The sequence below is a fragment of the Sesamum indicum genome, linkage group LG2, assembly GCF_000512975.1.
Source record: "Sesamum indicum cultivar Zhongzhi No. 13 linkage group LG2, S_indicum_v1.0, whole genome shotgun sequence".
NCBI classification, from domain to species: domain Eukaryota; kingdom Viridiplantae; phylum Streptophyta; class Magnoliopsida; order Lamiales; family Pedaliaceae; genus Sesamum; species Sesamum indicum.
In genome coordinates, this window is record NC_026146.1 from 9,451,311 (window position 1) to 9,473,673 (window position 22,363).

General features: G+C 34.0%; 3 protein-coding genes across 6 annotated transcripts; all 3 read right to left on the reverse strand.

Annotated features, from left to right (window-relative positions):
- Positions 937-1,245, reverse strand: LOC105155882 (putative disease resistance protein RGA3). Its single transcript, XM_011071866.1, has one exon. It carries the CDS (start codon positions 1,243-1,245, stop codon positions 937-939), a length of 309 nt encoding a protein of 102 aa, XP_011070168.1.
- LOC105155883 (putative disease resistance protein RGA3) lies at positions 3,811-5,767 on the reverse strand. Its single transcript, XM_011071867.1, has 3 exons — positions 5,289-5,767; positions 5,057-5,189; positions 3,811-4,305 (listed from the first exon to the last, which is right to left on the reverse strand). The coding sequence occupies exons 1-3, from the start codon at positions 5,765-5,767 to the stop codon at positions 3,811-3,813; spliced, it is 1,107 nt and encodes a 368-aa protein (XP_011070169.1).
- LOC105155656 lies at positions 15,111-18,897 on the reverse strand. 4 transcript variants are annotated; one of them, XM_020699122.1, is made up of 11 exons: positions 18,579-18,897; positions 18,112-18,180; positions 17,265-17,409; positions 17,102-17,188; positions 16,766-16,893; positions 16,289-16,385; positions 16,121-16,198; positions 15,809-16,034; positions 15,443-15,666; positions 15,297-15,354; positions 15,111-15,214 (listed from the first exon to the last, which is right to left on the reverse strand). In XM_020699122.1, exons 3-10 carry the CDS (start codon positions 17,364-17,366, stop codon positions 15,331-15,333), a joined length of 966 nt encoding a protein of 321 aa, XP_020554781.1. In that variant the 5' UTR covers positions 17,367-17,409; positions 18,112-18,180; positions 18,579-18,897; the 3' UTR covers positions 15,111-15,214; positions 15,297-15,330. The 4 variants fall into 4 exon arrangements, with proteins under 4 accessions (XP_020554781.1, XP_020554777.1, XP_020554779.1 ...); XM_020699118.1 differs by having other exon boundaries at positions 18,112-18,189; XM_020699120.1 differs by having other exon boundaries at positions 18,576-18,897.

Below are 22,363 nucleotides of genomic sequence, written 5' to 3' on the forward strand. Positions count from 1 at the left end.
AGTAACTAATTTGATTACTGATAAGAAGTTCAAGTGTAGGCCGGTTTGGGGTAGTAGTTATTCTTGTGCCAGAAGTTCTTTGGTGGATGAGGAGTACGTGGTTGGGCGAGATAGAGAAAGAACTGAGATTGATGAAATGTTGTTGGACCAATAATTGATTAGAACTAATGTTTCTGTCATTCCTATAGTTGGTATGGGTGGGATTGGAAAGACAACTTATGAGGTCTCACCACCATCCTCTGTAGGTTACATGACGATAATGTGCTTAGGCAATTTAGACTAGTAATCGAACATCACATATACGCGAGCGAAATTCAGTCTCGTACATGTCTTCGTAATAGCGTCGGGATAAAGTGGTAGGCCAACTCCAATAGCAACTGTGCTAAGCTCCTCTTCGATCTAGTGCTCTATTGAAAGATGATGTAGCTTATTCCATATAGGCACTTATGTATGACAATGCTTACGTAGGTTGTTCCTGAAATAATCATGGGCCTATACCAATAACCACTTCCATCACAACAATGATTTTAAATAGGAGGAAATAAAGTTTGGTACTGGTTGCCGTGATATTCTTCACAGCCGACCGGATCTAAAAATGACGAGTGTTTCTCCGTGATGTGCATTCTTTAGTTGGTTGGTTATCTTCCTGGCGCAAACATGAATAAGTAGAAATTAACTGAGCCATATCATGAATGAGATCATGCATTTTGTAAACGTTTTGACCATGAACATTTAATGTGAAATATTGGAACAAAGACCTACACAATAAACCCTTGAAGTAATCATTGCCAAGGTCTTCTGGCAGTATTTTACCAATCGGATGAATGAATCCATAACAAGACCAGCTCATTTGCTTCAATGCATGGTTCTTGGGGAATATGGAATAGTATTTAAAACATTTTTTCAAGTGAGGTGGTGGATAATAATAGCTTAGAGTTAAAGCTGTGAAAATGTCATTTTATCTTGCGGCAAGTCCCATATTTCACTTTCTAAAATAGATCTCCATTCTACTGGATCATCCTTCAAATACAGCACGCTCCCAAGGGTCTTGGCTGCTAAAGGCAACCCTCGATATTTTGTTGCGATCATCCTCCCGATTCTTTCTAAGTCGTTGTCCAGAGTTCTATACGCCTTTTGCTTCATCAATTCCCAACAATTTTCATCATTCAAGCTTTCCAAACAATACGCAGGAGCATTGCCAAGAATTCGCGACACTATAGTGCTGCGCGTGATCAAAATGATCATGTTTCCTCTAGCCCCTACTTTGAAGGGTGAACATAACATATCCTAATTTCTATATTCCTCACTAAAGTAGTCATCCAACACAAGTAAGAACTTCTTCCCACAGATCAAATTCCTAAAACTAACTTGAATAGGATCAAGGCCAGATAACTTCCATCTTTCCCCCAATTAAATCTCTATAATAGACTTTCTGATGCTATTCATGATTGAGGTAACTAATTTGGTTACTGATAAGAAGTTCAAGTGTAGGCCGGTTTGGCGTAGTAGTTATTCTTATGCCAGAAGTTATTTGGTGGATGAGGAGTACGTGGTTGGGCGAGATAGAGAAAGAATTGAGATTGATGAAATGTTGTTGGACCAAAAATTGATTAGAACTAATGTTTCTGTCATTCCTGTAGTTGGTATGGGTGGGATTGGAAAGACAACTTATGAGGTCTCACCACCATCCTCTGTAGGTTGCATAACAATAATGTGCTTAGGCAATTTAGACTAACAATCGAACATCAAATATACGCGAGCGAAATTCAGTCTCGTGCATGTCTTCATAATAGCATCGGGATAAAGTGGTAGGCCAACTCCACTAGCAACTGTGATAAGCTCCTCTTCGATACAGTGCTCTACTGAAAGATGATGTAGCTTATTCCATATAGGCACTTACGTAGGTTGTTTCTGAAATAATCATGGTCCTCTACCAATTAACACTTCCATCACAGCAATGGTTTTAAATAGCAGGAAATAAAGTTCGGTACTGGTTGCCGTGACATTTTTCACAGCCGACCGGATCTAAAAATGACGAGTGTTTCTCCGTGATGTGCATTCTTCAATTGGTTGGTTATCTTCCTGGCGCAAACATGAATAAGTAGAAATTAACTGAGTTATATCATGAATGAGATCATGCATTTTGTAAACGTTTTGTCCATGAACATTTACATGTGAAATATTGGAACAAAGACCAACACAATAAACCCTTGAAGTAATCATTGCCAAGGTCTTCTGGCAGTATTTTACCAATCGGATGAATGAATCCATAGCAAGACCAGCTCATTCGCTTCAATGCATGGTTCTTGGAGAATATGGAACAGTATTTAAAACATTTTTTCAAGTGAGGTGGTGGATAATAATAGCTTAGAGTTAGAACTGTGAAAATGTCATTTTATCTTGCGACAAGTCCCATATTTCACTTTTTAAAATAGATTTCCATTCTACTGGATCATCTTTCAAATACGGCACGCTCCCAAGGGTCTTGGCTGCTAAAAGCAACCCTCGATATTTTGTTGCGATCATCCTCCCGATTCTTTCTAAGTTGTTGTCCAGAGTTCTATACTCCTTTTACTTCATCAATTCCCAATAATTTTCATCATTCAAGCTTTCCAAATAATACGCAGGAGCATTGCCAATAATTCGTGACACTATAGTGCTACGCGTGGTCAAAATGATCATGCTTCCTCTAGCCCCTACTTTGAAGGGTGAACATAAAATATCCCAATTCCTATACTAAAGTAGTCATCCAACACAAGTAAGAACTTCTTCCCACGGATCAAATTCCTAAAACTAACTTGAATAGGATCAAGGCAGACAACTTGCATCTTTCCCCCAATGAAATCTCTATAATAGACTTTCTGATACTATTCATGATTGAGGTAACTAATTTGGTTACTGATAAAAAGTTCAAATGTAGGCCAATTTGGCGTAGTAGTTATTCTTGTGCCAGAAGTTCTTTGGTGGATGAGGAGTACGTGGTTGGGCGAGATAGCTGAAATTGATGAAATATTGTTGGACCAAGAATTGATTAGAACTAATGTTTTTGTCATTCCTATAGTTGGTATGGGTGGGATTTAAAAGACAACTTATGAGGTCTCACCACCATCCTCTGTAGGTTGCATGACGATAATGTGCTTAGGCAATTTAGACTAGTAATCGAACATCACATATACGCAAGCGAAATCGGGTCTCGTGCACGTCTTCATAATAGCGTCGGGATAAAGTGGTAGGCCAACTCTACTAGCAATTGTGCTAAGCTCCTCTTCGATCCAGTGCTCTACTGAAAGATGATGTAGCTTATTACATATAGGCACTTGTGTATGACAATGCTTACATAGGTTGTTCCTAAACTAATCATGGGCCTCTATCAATAACCTCTTCCATCGTAGCAACGGTTTTAAATTGGAAGAAATAAAGTTCAGTACTGGTTGCCGTGACATTCTTCACAGCCGATCGAATCTAAAACTGATTAGTGTTTTTTCCGTATGTGCATTCTTCAGTTGGTTGGTTACCTTCCTGGCGCAAATATGAATAAGTAGAAATTAACTGAGCCATATCATGAATGAGCTCATGCATTTTATAAACGTTTTGACCATGAACATTTACATGTGAATATTGGAACAAAGTCCTACACCATAAACCCTCGAAGTAATTATTGCCAAGGTCTTCTGGCAGTAATTTACCAATCGAAAGAATGAATCCATACCAAGACCAGCTCTTTCGCTTCAAATGCATGGTTCTTGAAGAATATGGAACAGTATGTGAAACAGTTTTTCAAGTGAGCTGGTGGATAATAATAGCTTAGAGTTAGAGCTGTGAAAATGTCATTTTATCTTGCCGCAAGTCCCATATTTCACTTTCTAAAATAGATCTCCATCCTACTAGATCATCTTTGAAATGCAGCACACTCCCAAGGGTCTTGGCTGCTAAAGGCAACCCTCGACATCTTGTTGCGATCATCCTCTCGATTCTTTCTAAGTCGTTGTCCAGAGTTCTATACGCCCTTTGCTTCATCAATTCCCAACAGTTTTCATCATTCAAGCTTTCCAAACAATACGCAGGAGCATTGCCAAGAATTCGCGACACTATAGTGTGGCGCGTGGTCAAAATGATCATGCTTCCTCTAGCCCCTACTTGTGAATATAACATATCATAATCCTTATATTTCTCACTCCAGTAGTCATCCAACACTAGTAAGAACTTCTTCCCACGGATCAAATTCCTAAAACTGACTTGAATAGGATAAAGGCCAGACAATTTGCATCTTCCCCCAATGAAGACTCTATAATAGACTTTCTGATGCTATTCATGATTGAGGTAACTAATTTGGTTACTGATAAGAAGTTCAAGTGTAGGCCGGTTTGGCGTAATAGTTATTCTTGTGCCAGAAGTTCTTTGGTGGATTAGGAGTACGTGGTTGGGCGAGATAGAGAAAGAACTGAGATTGATGAAATGTTATTGGACCAAGAATTTATTAGAACTAATGTTTCTGTCATTCCTATAGTTGGTATGGGTAGGATTGGAAACACAACTTAAGAGATCTCACCACCATCCTCTGTAGGCTGCATGACGATAATGTGCTTCGGTAATTTAGACTAGTAATCGACCATCACATATACGCGAGCGAAATCGAGTCTCGTGCATGTCTTCCTAATAGCATTGGGATAAAGTGGTAGGCCAACTCCACTAGCAACTATGCTAAGCTCCTCTTCGATCCAGTGCTCTAATGAAAGATGATATAGCTTATTCCATACAGTCACTTGTGTTTGACAATGCTTACGTAAGTTGTTCATAAAATGATCATGGGCCTCTACCAATAACCTCTTCCATCGTAGCAATGGTTTTAAATTGGATGAAATAAAGTTCGATACTTGTTGCCGTGACATTCTTCACAGTCGACCGGATCTAAAACTAATGAGTGTTTTTTTCGTGATGTGCATTTTTCAGTTGGTTGGTTATCTTCCTGGCGCAAATATGAATGAGTAGAAATTAACTGAGTCATATCATAAATGAGCTCATGCATTTTGTAAACGTTTTGACCATGAACATTTACATGTGAATATTGGAACAAAGTCCTACACCATAAACCCTCGAAGTAATCATTGCTAAGGTCTTCTGGCAATAATTTACCAATCAGAAGAATGAATCCATAGCAAGACCAGCTCTTTCGCTTCAAATGCATGTTTCTTGAAGAATATGGAACAGTATGCAAAACAGTTTTTCAAGTGAGGTGATGGATAATAATAGCTTAGAGTTAGAGCTGTGAAAATGTCATTTTATCTTACGGCAAGTCCCATATTTCACTTCCTAAAATAGATCTCCATCCTACTGGATCATCTTTGAAATGCAGCATGCTCTCAAGGGTCTTGGCTGTTAAAGGCAACCCTCGACATTTTGTTGCGAGCATCCTACCGATTCTTTCTAAGTCGTTGTCCAGAGTTCTATACGCCCTTTGCTTCATCAATTCCCAACAATTTTCATCATTCAAGCTTTCCAAACAATACGCAGGAGCATTTCCAAGAATTTGCGACACTATAGTGTTGCGCGTAGTCAAAATGATCATGCTTCCTCTAGCCCCTACTTTGAAGGGTGAACATAACATATCCCAATTCATATATTCCTCACTCCAGTAGTCATCCAACACAAATAAGAACTTCTTCCCACGGATCAAATTCCTAAAAATGACTTGAGTAGGATAAACGCCAGACAATTTGCATCTGTCCCCCAATGAAGACTCTATAATAGACTTTTTGATGCTATTCATGATTGAGGTAACTCATTTGGTTACTGATAAGAAGTTCAAGTGTAGGCCGGTTTGGCGTAGTAGTTATTCTTGTGCCAGAAGTTCTTTGGTGGATTAGGAGTACGTGGTTGGGCGAGATAGAGAAAGAACTGAGATTGATGAAATGTTGTTGGACCAAGAATTTATTAGAACTAATATTTTTGTCATTCCTATAGTTGTTATGGGTGGGATTGAAAAGACAACTTAAGAGGTCTCACCACCATCCTCTGTAGGTTGTTTGACGATAATGTGATTAAGCAATTTAGACTAGTAATCGAACATCACATATACGCGAGCGAAATCGGGTCTCGTGCATGTCTTCCTAATAGCGTTGAGATAAGGTGGTAGGCCAACTCCACTAGCAACTGTGTTAAGCTCCTCTTCGATTCAGTGCTCTAATAAAAGATGATGTAGCTTATTGCATATAGGCACTTGTGTATGACAATGCTTACGTAGGTTGTTCCTAAAATGATCATGGGCCACTACCAATAACCTCTTCCATCGTAGCAATGGTTTTAAATTGGAAGAAATAAAGTTCGGTACTGGTTGCCGTGACATTCTTCACAGCCGACCGGATCTAAAACTGATGAGTAATATGGAACAGTATGTAAAATATTTTTTCAAGTGAGGTGGTGGATAATAATAGCTTAGAGTTAGAGCTGTGAAAATGTCATTTTATCTTGCGGCAAGTCCTATATTTCACTTTCTAAAATAAATCTCCATTCTACTGAATCATCTTTGAAATGCAGCACGCTCCCAAAGGTCTTGGCTGCTAAAGGCAACCCTCGACATTTTGTTGCGATCATCCTCCCGTTTCTTTCTAAGTCGTTGTCCAGAGTTCTATACGCCCTTTTAGTTCATGAACATAAATTTCAGAGGCATCATGGAGAGGAACAAGCTATGAAAGTGACACATGATCGAGGAAGAGGTCGTAGTGCCTATAGAGGAAGAGGAATAGGGTTACACCGAGCAATTTCCAAGAAGGAAACACTCGAGTGCTACAAATTTCATAAACTTGGGCATTTTCAATATAAATGTCTTGGGAATACAAAAACAAACTATGCAGAATCCGGTGGGGAACATGAAATGCTTTTAATGGCTTATGTAGAGTTGAACTGGCCAAAAAAGAATATGCATTTTTCCTTGATTTAGGTTGTTCTAATCACATGCGCGGAGATCAAGCTATGTTCAGTGAATCGAATGAAGGATTTCGACATTTGGTTAAACTCAGTAATAACAAAAAGATGAATGCAATGGGAATATGAAATGTTTATCTATTACTGAATAAGGTCAGTCATACTGCCACAGGGGTTGGTCACGCAATGCAAATTCAATAAACACTTGTGCCGCCTAGCTTTGCACATGCTTGTCAGCCTTCTCCCTCACTTGACCCTTGTGTATGAAGTCTGAAAGAAGGGACGAAAACCACACAAGTATGAAAGAAATGCAAGATCCACATAATTAAGCAACATAGTAATTTATTGCAGAAGCCAATCTTATATTTTATTGCCTTCAATCAAAATACAAGAAAGCAACTTGCACACAAGAAAATTCATCCACTCACACTCACAAAACCATACAAGCAAGCCAAAGCAATATAAACACATAGCAATACAGTTGACACCCCAACTGCTAGGGAAACCCGACTATAACAGCTGTCCACCATGAAAAACTGCCCATAACTGCTCCCGACAGCCTTGCACAACATCATCCCCACTTGGCATGTAGATGGGCAATTACCAGCCCTTAGAACCGCACCGCCTCATCACCTGCCGCTCATATGCCATGCAATCTCCAAGCCTTGGCCTCTACCGACAATCGATCTGTCTTACAGGTCGTGTGCGCATGTCGTTAGGCCCATCTACGCTCACTGACTTAAGACCGCAATGCCCAAAATCTATCGAGCACTAACTTCCGACGTCCATGCCTGGACATCCACCAGCCATGCAGCCGGTCAAGCACTATGTCGCTCACCAGTCCCATGTCATGGCACCTACACAAGCCAATAGTCCCATCACCGTCTGTTGACTCTCACATATGCCTCGTGCCGACGCCCGCCGACACTCGCTGTGAAGTCCAATGAACATGCCTGTCGCATTAGACCAAACGCCATTTTGAGGGTCTTGCACCTATCCACATTTAAATTCAATCCATGAAATTAGATACCACCTTTTAAGTACTATTTATATAAGCTCAAATGATAATTTACTAGTTGAATATAATATTCAAATTTTAGGGTGACTTACAGTCAGTCATTTCGCTTAAATTTTTACATAATTATAAATATTTTTTTATTATTTAGAAAATTAAAAATATTTTATTATTTTAATGTCCGTCTAATAACAAATACATTCTGCTAGTCTCCTTTAAGTTTTTATTAATTTTTTTATAGGCTGATCAAAATATTCTTTTGGATTATGATTGTAATCTTATATATTTTTTAAAAGTTTTTAAAGTACTTTTATAATTAATATGCCATGTGGATTATTTACTTTTTCCACCCTAATTTTTTTATATTTATAAACAATCAACAAGAGTAAAGTAGTAATTTCTACCTTACTGTTTAAGAGTTACATAATTATAATTGTGCCAAATTTTAGGATAAGTAACTATAATTAACCATCAATTGAATTAATTGCAGAGTTTTTGCTCATCCAACCTACAAATATATGCTTCTGAGTATTTAAATATCTGTTGTTGCATAATAATATATTTTATAATATCTTATTTTATTTAGGAGTGTATTTGTAAAATAATTAATGTTTATGTGATCTAATTTAATTAACTAAAATATAATTAATATGGAAAATTGAAGGGAAAGCAGAAGTAAAAACTAAGCAGTTCAAATGGTTAAAACCAATCAAATCTAAGAACTAAAGATTATATACATCCATGCGAAAAGGGTATTCTAATTGAGGTGGTTCTCAAGTCAGTATAGGGTTCAAGGTAATACGAGGTCGTACGGTGCTATCTTGTTATATTTATAAATACTAGGAATTATCACGTGCATTGCACGTGTAGAAATATATTTTAAAAGTGAATATATCACTTATTAATTGTAAGAAAATATTAAACTTATAATTTATTTATATTCCTATCATTGAATAATTAGTATACAATTATATTAAAAAAAAATTACTAATAATAGTTTTAATTGATGAAGAAACTAATTAATTTGTTATTTGTAATTCACTTTTAAATTAAATTGATACTATTAAGAAAAATATTCCTTTAAAATGACTTTTGTCTTTTTTATTTACTAATTATTGTGTTTAATAAATTTGTATTGAAACAAATTAACGTAAAAGTAAAATATAATTTATAAAAGAGCTAATATTAAAATAAAATTAATGAAGTACCGTATTTTGGATTTTTTCATAAGAAATTCTAATTTTTAAAAAAAATGATCATATGTTATTTTTGTGAAATGTTGTATTTTTTTATTTTACTACAATATCTTGATACCTTTATTTTTAAATATATTCATGTGAAATGATTTTAATCTAATTATTTATTAACTATTGTTTGTAAAAGTTTAATCTAATTTGATATATATATCCATATAATTAGTATCAATTTATACTGCAATGTCCTATAATTATGCTAATTATGATTTACTATCATATTTTAAATTTTCCAAATATTATTAACATTCTTCATTAACTTCTAAATTTGAAATATTATTATTATTGACTTCATCATATTTTTAGTGTGATTTCTTGATCTATTAAGTCATTTATATTTAATTGGTACTATCTATTCTTATTCTTTTATTGTTATCTTTTTCTTATAAATATTTGAAATTTATTCAAATATTGATTATTAGTGATTTTTTCTTAAAAAAAGTTGAAATTGAATAAACTTTTAGTATCAAAATATCATATTTTGTAACTATGGCATAATAATTATAGTAATATATTTCAATAAAAATTATTTTATTTAGAATTTAAATTTAGTTATTCATTGTAATATTATCTATGCCATTCTTTAACCTCTAACTTCAGTTATGTCAATCACAATTAATAAAAGTAACTTTTCTATATATATACTTTCATAGTTTTCTATTAATTCTTTAGTTCTTTATATATATAATTTATTTTAAAAATCAACACATAACTGAATTAAAAAATTAATTAAGTTTGGCCATGATATAATTATTATATATATATATATATATTTTGAAATACTTTATTTTTTTTCTTGTAGTTCTAATTTTTTATATGATAAAAAAATATACTTTATTTTATTGCTTGTAGTTCTAATTTTTTATATGATAAAAAAATATTTGTCTTATTTTAGAATGTTCACTCATCCATTTCATTCTTATTTTTGTAAATTGTTATTTTTTAATGGTAACTAAGTTCAAAAATAATAAGTTAATAATGAAAGGATAATTATCTATCGATAATATTAAATTTTATAATTAAATAAAACATAAATTTCTTAGTAAAAAAATTAAATTTATATATGTGTAAGAAAATGTAATCAACCAAACCTTTAGAATAACTAGCAAATAATTTATATATGTGTAAGAAAATGTACCAAACCAAACCTTTAGAATAACTAGCAAATCCCGGTCCAAAGTTCATAAATTAAATTGAAAACATAAAAAATAATGATGAAGTAAAAAAAAAAATCATGAAAAACACTATTATAAATATATCATTCTACAAAAAAGATGAATCTATTATAAATTTTCAAAAAAAATATATTGTAGAGAATATAATCATACAATTGAAATTAAATCTATAACTTATATGTACTTAATATGCAATTATTTTTAACCCTATTTTTTAATTAATATTTTTATTTTCAAATTATGAACCAATTGCTTATTTTTGTAATATTAATTATGCAATATTCTAATTTCTCTTTTTTTATTTTTTTTTATCAATGACTTGATAGTAGCTTTTGTAAATTGGTTCATGATGTTATACTAATTGTTTATTAATTATTTTAATAAAAAATAATTTAAGTTTCTATTATTTTTTAAAAAAATAATATTTAAATCATTTCTAGAAAACTAATCACATCAAAATATTATTTGTCTAATTATCTTTAAGAATATATTATTCATTCTACAAAAAGTTTAGAGGAATTAGGAACACCAAATAATTTTCTTCTTCGATATAATTTTGTTCTTATAACTAATTATTTATTATTGAAAAAAATATTCCAGTAACTGTAAGAATGTCTTCTCACGATAAGAATAAATACTCGAAAGATTCTCACTATTATATATTTAATCAGAAATTGTGCTTATTAGTGTTATTTTATATTCAATATATTATGATAAAAATTAAAACTACGTCAACTTACAATATCAAAATAATTTTCTACGATTATTATTAAAATAAAATTAGTTAGTTAGAAGTTACTCATTTTAAATTTTTCAAAAGCATTTCAAGTTTAAAACGATTGATAATGCTTATTTTAAGATTTCATTATATTTAATTTTTCATATATATATTTAGTTGTGCAGTTTATATTAGTATTTTATATATTATTTCGATGCTATTCATTTTAAATTTTATTGTGCCCTATTAAATTAATATTTATAATCTTGTAACTAATTAATCAATTAGAAATAATATTTTCTGCTTATTTATTTATTTATTTTAGATTTATTACTGTCTAAATAGTTTAGAGGTATTAGAACTCTTAAATCGTCTTTTTTTGATAGAATTTTATTCTTTTATAACTAATTTTTATATATTATTCAAGACGGGAACAAATACATGAGATATTCAAACTTTTATATAGAGTATAGATATGTCTCAAAATTCGTACGGACCACGTGTTAGTAGAACAACGATTGGATGAGTGTTAAATCTGAAGTGGGTAGCTTGGTCAGGCTGGCCGGGCACAACCCTACCCGCTCAAAAAAACAGATGGATCTTTGGAGTATTTGGATATTTTCTTATTTTTTGAAGGGCATTTTTGGCTTTTTCAACTTGCCCAATGCATTTTCCCTATCAGATTTTCTACCGAAATTTTTGTTGCATCTTCTATTTTATTTCACACGTACACACTATGTGTATAATTTTTTTAAAATAAAATTAATAATGTAATTTTTGTACACGTGACATGTATATGTAAAATAAAATTATACACGTACACACCATGTGTATAATTTTTTTAAAAAATAAAATTAATCACATAATTTTCATACACGTGACATGTAATGTAAAATAAAATGAAGGATGCAACTTTAATAACATCATAAAATCCAGTCTATAAGAACCCTTTTTTTATATATATATAATTTGAAGCGATGAACTATTATTAATTAAAAATAACTCAATTATAATCATTTATGTCAAATATCAATATATACATAACAAAGACAATTACAATATTCATACCTTAATCAACAACATCATATAAATAAAATTTAAACAACACTTACTATTATAATAAAAAACACTTATTATGCAATAAAACAACATCTCACCTGTCCATACGAACTAAGCCCTTAAAATTGTAGGTTATTATCAACTTTCCTTGTTTTCCCCGAAAGTTCGCTTTCACTTTCATCGTCATTCAAAGTCTGATATAAAATGTCTCCTCCTTTCGGCCACACTCTTTTGTGGATTTCTGACTTTTAATTAATGTGTTATAGATTCTCCTTTGGGCAACTGCACAATAAGTCAAAACTTTCTTCACACATCCGCTTTTGTTTGTCGGCTGGAAAACACTATCGCCAAACTTAATAAATTTTTTTCTTGAGGAAATTATATTTTTAGTACCATAATTTAGATTAGTTTGTAATATTAAGATCATACTTTTTGATATTGCTTAAAAAATGGTATACAAAAGATAGATTTTATTTGTATTTTTTATACTGTCGCTAGATTTTTAACGACAAGGCACGTGATCGTTAAGTCCTGCAATAAAATCAAGCAAAAAATGAGAAAATTATATTTTTTGTACCATAGTTTTTGGCCGTTCTTACTGCATGACTTAATGCCCACGTGCACTTGCTGTAAGAAATCTAATGGAAGTACAAAAAATGTAAACATAGCCCATTTTTTGTTACATTTTCAAGTCTTTTGAAGAATATGGTACTAATATTACAAAGTATCCTAAATTATGGTATTAAAAATGCAATTTTCTCTTTTTTGTTCGATATGCTTTCTTATTGGGTTCGAACTCGATTCAATCAGTATGAAAATAATAAAATATGCTTGAATGAGCCCGATTCATATTCAATTCAAATTCAATCTCAATTTTCAAGTTCGATAATAATTCGAATAATCTTGAACAATGATGTGTTTGGTTCGACTCGAATCATTTACAGTCCTACTTTATGCAGCAAGCATAGTATTTGATTGATCGTGAACGACATCACTGAAAACAGCATTGCCTTTTTGTTAAAATTCCAGACAACGTCCGAGAAAACTATGTTTCTTGCAATCTCACACATATCATTTCCTTAACTAGATCATTTACACTGCTGAGTAATACTAAAATCGTTGTCTGAGATCTAACATAAAGCAATGGTTTCAGAAAGCAACTCATTTCGCCCTCATGTAGTTTCTTGATTATTTTACAATTGTGAGAAGCGTTTCATTTGGCACCCCAGGTTAGATGCCCTTTCTGTGTGTGAATGTCTCTATAATATTTGCGGCATCATGATATTTTGTAAATAATCGAATTGATACCCGAATTACTTGCTGAATATTAAATTGATAGATGAATTTTTGTAAATACTAGGATTGATACATGAGCTTCTCCACGATTGTCGGGTGGAGACCTATGTCCATCATATGTTATTTTGTAAAGACAAAAATATCCGTTAATTTAAAATTAGTTTCTCTTTTCTCTGTTTGAATCAAAATTAGTCTTGAATATTTATTTATCATGGTACATTCTATTAACATGATTTAATACATAAATATTTTGCCCTTTATTGACCCAAGAAATTAAGAATATGTACACTTGATAGGAGCCACTAATTTTATAAATAAAAAGGCCATAGGATTTTAAAACTAAAAAAATATAAAATAAATTTTAATTTTAATTACTTTAAAGTTACAGTATTTAGGAGAAATAATAGAATGATATAATTTTATTATTATATAAAAATAACATAAAAAATTTCACGAAAATAAATGTTTAGATTGAGAAGTGTAATTAAAGTTCATAATTTAAAATAATAAATTAAAATAAAGTCACTTTGATAAGATAGATAGTTATTAAAAAAAAATAAAAGAATAGATATAAGAGATAAAATTTTATGTTTTAATTTCTAAAAATTAGAATATAAGGAAAAGATTAGTGAAATTATTTTTTTACTTTTTTTCGTTTGTCTTTCTATATTTTTTTCTTAAATTATAATATTTTAAAAATTAAATTCAAAAACTTTTATTTTGAAACCATCATTTCCTACCCAATCTATTAAATGTTAATTCTAGTTATTGAATGAATATGCATATATACTAAACTAATTTACTATAATATATTGTTATCATTGAAAATTGTTATAATAGTATAATTTATTTGATCATAGGACTATATTGTGCTATAAATATATGAATATATATAAAAATTAAGTTATGTTAGAAGGGTATTACAAAATGTTCTAAATAAAGATATGCACCTATTTAATTTTTATGTAAAAACTCAAGTATGAATTAGGGCATTTATAAAAACTTATGTATCAACTTAATATTTATGGAGAAACTCAAGTATCAATTATATCATTTGCATGAACTCATGTATTAATTTGACAATAATGCAAGAACTCAGATACTAAAATAATTTTTACTCGTCTATTTACACAAACCACTTATAATTATATTTATTGAAAAAATATGGATAATTTGTGTAATATTATTACGTTTTTTGGGTTGTACGTGCAATTTTCTAAAAACTCAAGGAGTAGTTTGTGTAAATAATATGTATATATATATATATATATAACTATTAACGGAATCTTACTTAGTTGAAACTTTACAATAAAAAAATTGTGAGTTTAAATCCCGAAAATAAATAAATAAATAAGACGCACAACTACCCCTTATCTTTACAAACGGAAACCATGAGTTACCTTGAAAACAAAGGGTCGTTAAAAATAAAGTTAAAAAAGAAACCCTTGAAAGTACGTAGAAAAATACATAGAATCCTTCTGGTTGCAATACTTTGTCAAGGCAAAAACTTGAAAACTTGACTATATGTGTTTGTATGTCTCTCTCTATGTGAATATTTATACTGTCTCTCTGATGAATTCTCCAGTTTTATATAAATATCTGAGTAGAAAAGTCATGGCCTACTTAATTGTTTTTAATAGTGATCTATTTATAATTTAATTAAAACAATCAAATAAAAAGAATTATTTGTCACGTCATGATTGGTTTGTTGATATTATCTCTTTAATATTCGTAATTTTATTACATAACTTTGGTAGCCCAAGAAATAACTTTGTCCCTGCAGAAACATTTAATGAATAAATTTCAATGTCATTGTTGTAATAAATACATGTACATGTGCAAATATAAAGTATCTTTACCAGAATGCTTCCTCAAATATGCTCCATTTTGTCATCAAATAGGTTGAAAGACAACATGCTGAAAGGTAAAACAGCCAGAAAAACACATCAGTTTGATATATGTAAAGAGGTTTTACCAGCATTCACATAGTATAAGGTGTTTTTACCTTGATTTGTGTCCTATTATATGTGTAAGTGATGTGAACTAATCCATCGCTGGATTGGATGACAGCCGGATACGAGAACTCCATTCCCAGAGTCTCTTCTAGTGTGACAACGTCGTGCCATGAGTCGCCGTCATCTGTAGAGACAGCAACTTTAAGCACCCCACGAGAGATTGTGTTGTAAGCAAGTACAAGACGGCCGTCTGTCAGTTTAACTCCATCGATTCCTGTTCAGGAAAATGATCATGCGAGCAGGCAATAACACAATACTCTTGGATTATGGAAAGCAAAATGGTTTTGGAATGAAGCAGCGAAAGTTAAAAATGTACTAGATTTAGGAGGTCTAAATGTGATATTCAGGTTTAGAACCTGAATTTGGATTGGGCAGTTCGGTTGGCCTTGCGTAATCCCAGGTATAGCCACCGTCAGATGACTCGGACATGCAAATTCTATTAATGCCCTCGAAGGATCTCAGTAGAACACGCAAGTTTCCCTTGGCAGTCTTGTATGGAACAGGTTGAATCACACTAAGAGACTCGTCCTCAATGTATATTGGCCCGTATTTTCTCCAAGTCCTGCCCAAATCCTTAGTTATCTGTTACAAAAATTAAATGAAAATCGTCAGTTACCACGCAAAACAGAGTTTGTGGAGAAAGAGTGAGACGTTGAAGCCAGTACAACCTCGACCCATGCACCCCAAGAATTCCAGCTCTCAACAGAAGATCCACAGAGCAAGTCCCCATTCTCTAACAAGATGGGCTGGAACCAAAATTCATTTTAAGTCGGGACAGGCATTTGAATATATATCAATGAAGTAAAAAAACATGGATGTAACGCGTTCATTTATACTTTATTTTTAATCGGTCCTAGTATGCCGGGAGGTAGCTGTTTTCTCTCTGACCAAGTGACTCCACCATCACAAGATCGCTTCATGCACCCACTCCACCTGTATAGCAGAACATAGCATGCGGAGTTTTAGAAGTCTGAATGTGATTTTATTAACAAGTCAGCTTGCTTAGAACTAATATTCCTTTTATATCTGTACTTCTTTTTCCCAGAATTTGCCGTCGATTTCAGTTTATATTGACTTTAAACTCACAGTGATATGGTACTACCTTACTTTACATCCAAATAAAATTACTGCAGAAACATGCAAAATTTCAGTAAGTGAGAAGTAAAAGAAAAGGGATGTAATCATCTCATCACCCATTTAACACAAGAAACTTCAAGAACTATGTAATCATTAATGAAAGTATCGCCACTTATAGTTATTAAATACAAAAGAAATTGAAAATAAAACAAACAATGGATAGGCTTGAAACTTACTTTTGGACTTCTTGACCAACTTTGTAGAACAGTAGCACCTCATTTGAAGGGTGTTTAAACAGGACGGGATTCCACATAGGAACATTAAGCTGTTCGTCAGCAACAATAGGAGAGTGCCAATAACCATCCTGCCATTAGATTTAATATCGTAAGAATTCCGTTTCTATGAGGAGGAAATTGACATTCTTTACGAGACCAACGAAGACTAAAAATTCCATTGTTTTAGAAAGCGGAAACACCAAGAAATTAGAGCATAACAATTCATCTTCTCAACATCTAGAGATTAAACTTAGCATAATGAACAAGAACATATAGGTCCTTCAACACACGAGTCACCTTGTAAGTCTGTATCCAGATTTTCACATCAGGTGCTCCCTCTGCCGTACCACCAAAATAAGCGACCAAAAAATGGTCTTTGTCAACCTACAAAAACCCGAATTTAGTAATGTCGTGTTATTTGATATTAATGCAAGAACAAAGTTTCATCCGATAGCAACACCTCTACAATTGTGGAAGCATGGCAGCTCTTGAAGGGGGCTGAGTTTGCAGAAAATGTAAACTCCTCGAGCAGCGGCACCCAAGAGGCACTATCATTCTTCATTTTTGAGAATAGTGTGGGGTTTGTCTTTATACTCCCTACCCCACTGTGTAAAATCAAGATGTTCAGGTTAAAGTCGCAACAAAATGATAATAGTACACTTTGATGGAATAAAGACCTGCTTTCTTGTGGTATATGCTGTCATATGAAACCAATAGTTAATCCGTCACCCTACGCAATCCGCTTAGAGATAATTCTTAATTTTTCCAAATGCATATATCTTCACACATGTCATCTCATACACTTACACACACTGGGAGATCCAAAACACATCCATTCCTTACGAGTCACATGAATTACAAAGTATATCCCTGATTCCAATCTTTTCTTGAGCATTTCTTTCATTTGATTTGATCTCAACTAAGCTATTTAATAGTTTTATTTCATTGGATATTGTATGCTCCGGGATTAATCTATTAGCGCATGCTTGGTTCTTTGGAATGCGTTGGTCCCATCTATCTATTCAAAGTACTTCTCCAGAACAAGAACTGAATACATACAATGAATTCATACATTGACAATGTCTCAATTCCTAACGATGATAAACGTCCGATTATCAGTAATAACCCCGCCAATTGGCTTGTCTTTCCCACACCATCACCACTACAGCATCCTCTATCTTAAGGACTATAATTGTGACTGACCCTCATAAGTTTGTTCTTATGTCCACATGAGCCAATTCAGGGGGAAAATAACAGGACACACACAAGAAAATTGGAAAAAGAGAAAAGGGAGAATCACTGACTACCTTCGAGACAGGAAATGAATCTGAGGGACCAAATTGTGACTTCTGAAATTCAAGAATCCACTTTTAAGCCTGAATGTGCTTTCCAACCAAGAAAATGAAAGATGTAAATCAGACAACAAAGACAAAAACACGAACAACAGCATCAAAACTAGACAAAACACAGAAATTAATTTCCCCATTTGCATAAAAATAAACTTCAAATCTCAACACATTATGAACACCAACTATGTACTATCTCCAGCTATGATATGTACGTGTGTGAGTGCGTGAGAAATGTGAGCACAATTAAATACTGGGAAACATCAGCCTCAACTACTACTCCAATTAATTCCCACAAAATAAAAATAAAATAAAGTAAAGAACAACAACAACTACTATTACTTCTCCAATTATGCAATTATATTATTCGATGTGAAGATAAAGAGTTGACCATGATCTGGTTCATGTGAAATGAAGAGACTAACCACCTCGTTCAGGTAAACTCTCAATGTCTGTCTGCACCTGGAATTGTGTACACCCTGTGTTGTTTTTCGCGCACACCTAATCTTTTGTCTGAAACATAAGAAATGTGGGGAGTTGACAGTAGAAATGCAAGCGGGCGCGGGGAGGGAGACACAGCTCAAGCTGTTGACGGGTTCGGCTACTTGGCAGAAAGAGGGTTGACCCGATTATTATAGAGGATCCAGGGTCTGGAAACTTTCAGAACAACATGGCCATCGTAGATTGTTTACTATCGAAACTGCATGTCCCTCATCAACGAGTTGGCCTGCTACTAATTTTGGATTCAGATGACAACTTATCCCACTTTCATAAGTTGTCCGGCCCAAATTCAGAATTCTATGGTTGTGTAAAATTTTTGTTTGATCTATATATGTAAATGCTACTTACGGTAATGGGCATTTACTCTTGTGTCTTGTTTATCTGTTGTCATGCACTATTTATTCAAGACAATGTAATGAAAAATGATATAATTGTTGGAAATTATAGGTTATAAGTATCACATAATTGATACACATTATATGTTAAGGGATTCGGTAATTATCTCGTAGTTTGGTTTTGAAACCTGCAGCCGAATGAATCGAGGAACCCCGGATCTCGACTTGCGTACGAGCTCCAAAGCGATTCCTTGGATCTACATGCACGTCCTTTGCTATCTCTTTGGATCGGCACTTTGTTCTCACCCTCGTGGAGTGCTACTAGGGCTGTCCACACCAAATTCACACACCTTAAACCCTTGGAAACCTTGGTGATACACCAAAAGAGAATAAGATAGTATTTTGAGGGAGATTTTATGTGAGAACACACGTAGTATGAAGTGTGTTTGTTATATCCATAGGAGCACCTATTTATAGGTGTATACAAGAGGAGCCTTGATCCCACATAAATATGGAAGAGTACAAACATGTGACAGAAAAAGTCACATCCAAGAGGAATCCTCCCAACCAGAATTTTGGGAGACTACAAAACTCTACAAAACATAGATGTATATCTAATATCTCACATTCATACATATTTCACATGGTATCTCCAAACCAAAATTTCTCATATCTCATTCCCTCTTTCACATAGGGAATAAAGCATGCGAACAAGCGAGAAAAGAAATGTGAGGAGAGTCATATTAGGTCATCACCAAACTAGCATAACTCTTCAACTAAAAAACAAAAACAAAAAAACGTTATGTAGCCCAAACCTTGCAGTTGCACTTGATCAAACATCTCTAGATCCCCCAATGAATAAATAGAGCATGTTTGACCCTCTCAAATATGCTTCTACATTCATGACTGGTTAGACATTTTTCTAACTTACTTGTCCGGGCTATGAACAGTAGAACAAAAGTACTTCACCAACCTAGTTCTTCCTCGGCCTCCAACATCAATCAGTTTGGCCTTGACAACTTTTCTAGATATGCTCCTACAGACCACATCACGCATGGCCATTGAATAATATGCTAAAGTAGCATCATCAAGCTAACGCCTTATGACATGGTCCAGAGTCCCAAAGGGTACAAGAAATTATATGGGCTCACATAGTGATGAAGTAGGGACCCATTCAGTCACTCCACATGATAGGTCTTCTTAAAGCACTTGTAGTATGAACACATGTTATGATGGAGCTCCCACTCAATTTGGGCATGTCACTCCTCTTAACATCATATGAACCTCAGTCCAGTCGCTATCCGAGTGCCTGACTTGCATGCCCCCAGACAGTCACTCTCTTAATACTTTATAGTAGCTCGAACGTTCAGCTTTGAATAGGCCTCTTACGAAGTTTGGACGTACTTCATAGTCAATCAAAATATATGATCTCATCTTAACTCCTCTAGCTAAGGCAGCTATTCTTCATCTATTATCCTTCCCCACTTCTCAAGTGCAAAGGTGATCAATCGCATGACTCATATATGCCAAATGATCTTTTAAGTCTCATCCCCCTTGCTATCATAGCACTAGGTGATTGCCCGTGTGAGGGCCAATCAGGGCCTAGTGACATTTCATACATTTAAAATAGATACAGTACACTAACAAAATTAAGAATCGCATATTCTTTATTGATAAAAAAGATATTCTTACAGGCTCAATGTTTAAATCCTACGCAATCCCATACTACTCACATGCCCATGAAATGCGTCTCTACGCAAAGGCTTAGTAAAGGGATCAACAATTATATCATTAGTAGGAATACGCCTGAGAACCACTTTTCCTTGCGCAATACTATTACGAATAAAGTGATATCTGGTATCTATCTGCTTGGTCCTCCCGTGCTACTTGAGGTCCTTTGTATATGCTATCGTGGTTGTGTAATCACAATATATCACAACAACATCATCAATATGCACCGAAATGCACAGACTCTTAAAGAGTCTCCTTAACTAAATAACTTCTTGGACTGCTGATGTACACGCAACATATTCTACCTCCATGGTAGACAAAGAGACACAAGGCTGCTTCTTGCTGCACCAAGTGATAGCAACGCCTCCCAATAAGAATACATATCTCGATGTCGATTTGCGTTCATCTCTGTCTGCTGATCCATCAGCATCACTATATCCAACCAGCTTAAACTTCCACCATGGTAGCCCAAAGCCAGATCACTTGTTCCTTTCATATATCTAAGTATCCTCTTGATTGTTATCCAATGGTTGCGTCCAAGATTACTTTGATACCTACTTACCATTCCAACTGCAAAACACAGGTCTGGTCTAGTACACATCATAGCGTACATCAAACTTTCTATAGGGTATACCGAATCTTAGCCATGCGTTTCTTTTCTTCTTCTGTCTTAGGGCATAACTCTTTGCTAAGAACACAACTTTTGTACATGGACATGTCAACATGATTAGCATTGTTCATACGAAATGGCTATATGATTCTTTTGATATAAGTCTCTTGAGGAAAGCTCAAAAGTTTCTTAGAACGATCTCGGTGTATCTTTACACCATGTACGTACTCAGCTTCTCCCATGTCCTTCATCTCAAAAGTTGAAGACAACCACTTTTGAGTGGCTATTATAATCTCCATATTATTTCCTGCCAATAGGATGTCATCCACGTATAATGAAAGAATAAAACGATTCTTCTCACTTCTCTTGACATATACACAATGATCCTTCTCAACCATCGTAAAGCCTATCGAGCTGATAGTTCGATAAAATTGATAGTACCATTGCCTGGATGATTATTTCAGGCCATAAATGGAACGTTTCAAGCGGCACACTTTGCGCTTTTGCCCCATCTCCTGAAAACCTTTAAGTTGATCTATATAGATCTGTTCATCCAGTTCTCCATTGAGAAATGTGGTCATCCCATCTGAAATAATTCCATATCTAGGTGGGCGACAATGGCTAGAATTAAGCGAATAGAGGCAAACCTCACTACTGGGGAGAATATCTCTTCACAATCTATACTCTCTTTTTAGGTATAACCTTTTGTCACTAGCCGAGCTTTAAATTTGTCGATACTTCCATTTGCGCTACGTTTGACCTTTAGAACCCGCTTGTTCCCAATGGTCTTACGTGCACTGAAAGATCAACCAGCTCCTAAACATTGTTCTTAGCCATGGAGCTCATCTCCTCTTTCATTGTAGTTATCCACTTATTTGCATTTGGTGAAGCCACAACTTCTTTGTAAGTAGCTAGTTCATCATTATACACAGAAGCACACATAAAGGATCGCCTTCGATCTCGTATTGACGGCGGGGTATTCCTCCACGTTTGTTTCTTTCCATTTGTGGATTTTGAGAGTTATGTTCCACCAGTG